Source organism: Myotis davidii, unplaced genomic scaffold (genome assembly GCF_000327345.1).
Source record: "Myotis davidii unplaced genomic scaffold, ASM32734v1 scaffold149, whole genome shotgun sequence".
Taxonomy (NCBI): domain Eukaryota; kingdom Metazoa; phylum Chordata; class Mammalia; order Chiroptera; family Vespertilionidae; genus Myotis; species Myotis davidii.
Genome location: NW_006352194.1, coordinates 1,398,101 through 1,403,363, shown reverse-complemented (window position 1 = coordinate 1,403,363; position 5,263 = coordinate 1,398,101). Strand labels below are relative to the sequence as shown.

At 41.8% G+C, this 5,263-nt stretch overlaps 1 protein-coding gene across 1 annotated transcript; it reads right to left on the bottom strand.

Annotated features, from left to right (window-relative positions):
* Positions 1-4,081: 4,081 nt before the first annotated feature.
* On the bottom strand, positions 4,082-4,829 carry LOC102757398 (40S ribosomal protein S17-like). The gene is made up of 2 exons (XM_006777495.1): positions 4,677-4,829; positions 4,082-4,333 (listed from the first exon to the last, which is right to left on the bottom strand). Exons 1-2 carry the CDS (start codon positions 4,827-4,829, stop codon positions 4,082-4,084), a joined length of 405 nt encoding a protein of 134 aa, XP_006777558.1.
* Positions 4,830-5,263: the final 434 nt, after the last annotated feature.

Here is a 5,263-nt window from a genome sequence, read left to right as displayed (position 1 = left end):
TATTGATTTTTCACAGAGAGGAAGGGAGAGAGATAGAGAGAGTTAGAAACATCGATGAGAGAGAAACATCGATCAGCCGCCTCCTGCACATCCCCCACCGGGGATGTGCCCGCAACCCAGGTACATGCCCTTGACCGGAATCGAACCCGGGACCCCTCAGTCCGCAGGCCGGCGCTCTATCCACTGAGCCTTACCGGTTTTGGCATTACCTCTTTATTAGATAGGATTCTTGTATGTGTCCTGACTGGGGATCAAACTTGCAAGGTATATCAGGATGATGCTCTAACTGAGCTACCTGGCCAGGGCCCTGCTTTTCTATGGTTGTATTGTGTTGTTACACCCTAATTTATTTATTCAATCTCCTATTGATCTCTATTGATGAATATTTAAGTGGTTTCCAATCTTTTGCTATTATAAAGCTGCAATGAATAATTTTGTACAGAGGTCTTTTCACACATGTGACAATATATCTGTAGGATATTGCTGAGTCAAAGGGTAAGTATATTTGTAAATTTGATAGATATGGAAACAAAATGCTTCTCTAATTTGTATACCAATATGTCCTACAAGCAATGATGAGAAGGCCTGTTTCCCTATACAGTGTGTTATCACATTTTTTATCTTTACCAATCTAGTAAGTGAAAAATGGTCTCTTGATGTTGCACCCAAAATGGTCTCTTTTATTTTGTATTTTGCTTCTTTTGAGTGAGGTTGAATATATTCTCAAAAGTTTAAAAGCTATTTGTATTTATTTTTTTCTTTGAATTGTCTTTTCTTATCTTTTGATCATTTTTTCTAATGAATTGCTGGTCTTTTTATTGATTTTTGGAACTCTTAATATATCAAGCATGTTAGCCCTCTATTTGTGTATGAGTTGCAAATATGTCTTTTGACTTTGTTTATAGTGATTTTTTTCCCTGCAGAATTTTTTTTTACATAGTTGAATTTAAATTTACCTTTAAAACCGTTCCTTAAATACTCAAAAAGTATTTTTAAAAATTTTCCAGAATTTTTTTAAGTATGGGAATGAAATACTAGAGCATGTTTGCATGTTTTCAATAAAAAGGGAGGAATTTCCCTGGCCGGCGTTACTTGGTGGTTGGAGCATTGGCCTGCCCACTGGAGAGTTGCCGGTTTGGTCCAAGTCAAAGGGCACATAACTCAGTTGCAGGTTTGATCCCCTTCATCCAGGTTGGGTGCAGGAGGCAACCAATCGATGTGTCTCTCTCAGATCAATGGTTCTTTCTCTCTCTCCTCTCCCTCTTTATTCCCTCTCCTTTCCACTCTCTCTAAAAAGTCAATGGAAAAAAATATCCTCCTAATTGTTATTGTTCGACTGGGCTCAGCTCCACGGGTGTCCGTTTGTCCAGCTTCTCAGCTCCTCTCTCTTGGCTGCTGTTTTCCATAGGCAGGCTTGGCATTTGGAGACCCAGAGCAGTCAGGTTGAGGGGCATGGAGGAAGAGGAGGAACAGTAGCAGGAGGAGGAGCCGTGTGCCCTGGCACCCAGCTGCAAAGCCATGGGGTATGCATATCTCTTCAAGTACATCATCATCAGCAACATAGGTGTTGGCAAATCATGCTTATTGCCACAGTTTACAGACAAGAGGTTTCAACCTTACTGGTGGTAGAGCAAGCATGTCAAACTCACAACCCACAACTAACATTTTTGTGGCCCAGCCAATATAACAGTATGTAAGAAACATTTTAATATAAATTTTGTAACTTAATTTTTACAATATCCTGTTATACATAATTATTAATAACGAACTACAACGTTTGCTAACTGATTACTATAATCGTGTTGCATTCATTTACCTTACAGGCGCACCATTTCTCTCCACTAATACCATAAACTTAAACCTTGTTTATTTGGCCCATGTTGGCCTTTGAGTTTGACATGCTTGGTGTAGAGATTGGTGCTTGAATGATTACTATTAATTAATTTATTGATTGATTAGAGAGAGAGAGAGAGAGAGAGAGAGAAACATTTATTGTTTCACTCATCTATGCATTCATTGGTTGCTTCTTGTATGTGTCCTGAAAGGAGATTGAACCCACAGTCTTGGTGCATCTGGAGGACACTCCACTCAACTGAGCTACCTGGCCAGGGCTCACCCCCTCCTTCTTGAAATGTTATGTTTTATTCACTAGGCTTCCAGGATACTACACTCTCCTGATCTTCTCGGACCTCATTCGCTGGCTACTCCTTTTCAGTCTCCTTTGCTACTTCTTCCTCATTGGAGTGCACCAGGATTCAGATCTTGGATTTGTTTCTCTTCTCTACATTTACTCTGTTGGTGATTTCACCCAGCCCAATGGAGGGCTTTAAACATCATCCATAAGCTGACAACTCCTTAACTTATATCTTTGGTCCACACTCTGCCTAAAATATTCTTCCCCCAGATATCTACGTTACTCACTCCCTGCTATAGACTGAAATATTGACATGTTGAAGGCCCAACGAAACTATCTGGAGAGAGGGCTTTTATAAAGATAATTAAGGTTGAATGAGGTTATAAGGGTGGGGCCTTGCTCTAGTAGAATTAGTGTCTACATGAGAAGAGACTAGGGAGCACTCTCTCTCTCCATGTACATTCATCAAGGAAAGGCCATGTGAGTACACAAAACAAGAAGTTTATGGTCTACAAGCCAGAAAGAGAGCTCTCATTAGAACCTGAGCATACTGACAGTCTGATCTCAGATTTCCAGCCTCTAGAACAGTGAGAAAATAGATGTCTGTTGTTTAAATCACCCAGTTTATTGTGTTTTCTTATGGCAGCCTGAGCTGGCTAATACACTCCCTCACTTTCTTCTACTTTTGCTCAGATATTCCCTTCTCACTGAGATATTTCCTCATTGTCCTGTATAAAGTTGTAACCCTGCTCAACCCTGGCATTCTCTTTCCCCTTTCCTGCTTTTGCTCCAGTGAATCATTTGACTTATTTTTTTTTTGTATATTTTTATTGATTTCGGAGAAGAAGAAAGAGGGAGAGAGAGAGAGAGAGATGAGAGAGAGAATGATTGATCCTCTGCCTCCTGCACCGCCCTTACTGGGGATTGAGCCCACAACCCGGGCATGTGCCCTTGACCGGAATTGAACCCGAGACGCTTGAGTACACAGGCCGATGCTCTCACAGTGGTTCTCAACCTGTGGGTCGCGAACAATGAAAATACATTCTGCATATCAGATATTTACATTACGATTCATAACAGTAGCAAAATTATAGTTATGAAGTAGCAACGAAAATAATTTTATGGTTGGGGGTCACCACAACATGAGGAACTGTATTAAAGGGTCGCGGCATTAGGAAGGTTGAGAACCACTGACTAGGGCTTTAATTATTTTTTTAAAATATTTTTATTTATTTCAGAGAGGAAGGGGGAGAGAGATAGAAACATCAACGATGACAGAGAATCATCAATCGGCTGCCTCGTGCGTGTCCCCCACTGGGGATAGAGCCCACAACCCGGGCATGTGCCCTTGACCAGAATTGAACCTGGGACCTTTCAGTCTGCAGGCCAACACCCTATCCACTGAGCCAAACTGGCTAGGGCTTAATTATTTTGTTATTGTCTGTCTCCCATCACTGAAATGTAAGTTTGTAAGCTTACTTTATTCACCTTTGTATCCTTGATTTCTAGAGAGAATAGAAGATTTTGATTTTTAATCCTTACCCAAGAATATGGTCTTATTGATTTTAGAGAGAGAGGAGGGGTGAGGGAGAGAGAGAGAGAAACATCAGTTTGAGAGAGACACATTGATTAGATTGGTTGCCTCTCGCACACGCCCCTACCAGGGGCTGGGGAACCTGTGCTCTTGACCCTCCCAGCTGCAGGCCAATCCTCTAACCACTGAGCAAAATCATCCAGGGCTATATATTTATATATTTGAATCCTGGGAGTTGTGTTTGATGAACAGTTAGATATCATCTCTGTCCCAGAAAAGGAGATAAACAGACATTAAACAAATATAGAATTAGATATTTTAAATGCTAAGAAGAGAAGAACAAGGTGTACTTTTTTCTTTTTCTTTTTGGTTGTCCATGGTTTATTGACAATATTACAGTATACCAGGAAGATTCAAATGGCACCACATAGTGTTTTGAAATTAATCCCAACTGTAGGCTGAGTGACCTGCAGGTTGGACAGACTGCCAAAGTCCAAGAGCTTCAGTATTTCCTTCGTGTCAGGATCAACTTCAATGATCTTCTGATCCAGCGCTGGGACATCAGGAACAAAACTATCTCTCCTCTCTCTCTCCTCATCCTGCAGCATGATGGAGATACCTCTCATGGGGCCTCTCTGAATCCACTTTATCAAATGTGACATAGCCTGGTATCTTGTTTTGGAGCTGCTGCTTCTTTCCTCTTTCTCCTTCTCCTTCTCCTTCCTCTTCCCCTTCCCCTTCCCCTTCCTCTCCTCCTCGTCCTCCTCCTCCTCCCCTCCCCCCCCTCCTCCTCTTCTTCTTCACACTTTGTTGGTCTTAGAAGAAGGGAAAGGGGAGAGGGAGGGAGAAACATCTATGTGAGAGAGAAACTTCTATCTGTTGCCTCTATATGTACCCCAGCTAGGGATCAAAAGATCAAACCCACAACCTGTATATGTGTATATGCCCTGACCTGGATCCAACCATGACCTTTTGGTGTATGGGAGGGCGGTCAACCAACTGAGCCACATCAGCCAGGGCTCGGAGCTTCTTGCTGGGGATAATGGTGATCGCCTCACACACATGCTTGTTGGTGTGGAAGTTGTTGCCCAGGTGTATGTAGTATTTCTTGGTGATGACCTTGGCTGCTTTCTTCACGATCTTGCTGCGAACACGGACCATCTTGGCAGGTCCCTAATGAAAGATGAACAAGGTGTTCTTAAAAACTGTAGGAAAGGCCCCAAGCAGTTTGGCTCAGTGGATAGAGCGTCGGCCTGCGGACTGAAGAGTCCCAGGTTTGATTCCAGTCAAAGACATGTACCTTGGCTGCGGGCACATCCCCAGTAGGGGGTGTGCAGGAGGCAGCTGATCAATGTTTCTCTCTCGTTGATGTTTCTAACTCTCTATCCCTCTCCCTTCCTCTCTGTAAAAAAATCAATAAAGTATATTTTTAAAAAATTTAAAAAAAACTGTAGGAAAGAAGGAAAGCCACTTAGCATATTGTGAATTATCTATTGGTATAAAACAAATAATTTCCAAAATTAGCAGTTTAAGACAATCATAAACATTTATTATCTCATTTAGTTTCTATGGGTCAGGAGTTCAGGAGTATATAA

What these genes read in the sequence shown, in the direction of transcription:
- LOC102757398 (XM_006777495.1), bottom strand. Translation starts at nt 4,829, where the DNA reads ATGGTCCGTGTTCGCAGCAAGATCGTGAAGAAAGCAGCCAAGGTCATC. An exon ending in AGCTCCGAGCCCTGGCTGAT is followed by an intron (nt 4,334 to 4,676) that starts GTGGCTCAGTTG and finishes ACAAGATACCAG; the next exon opens with GCTATGTCACATTTGATAAA.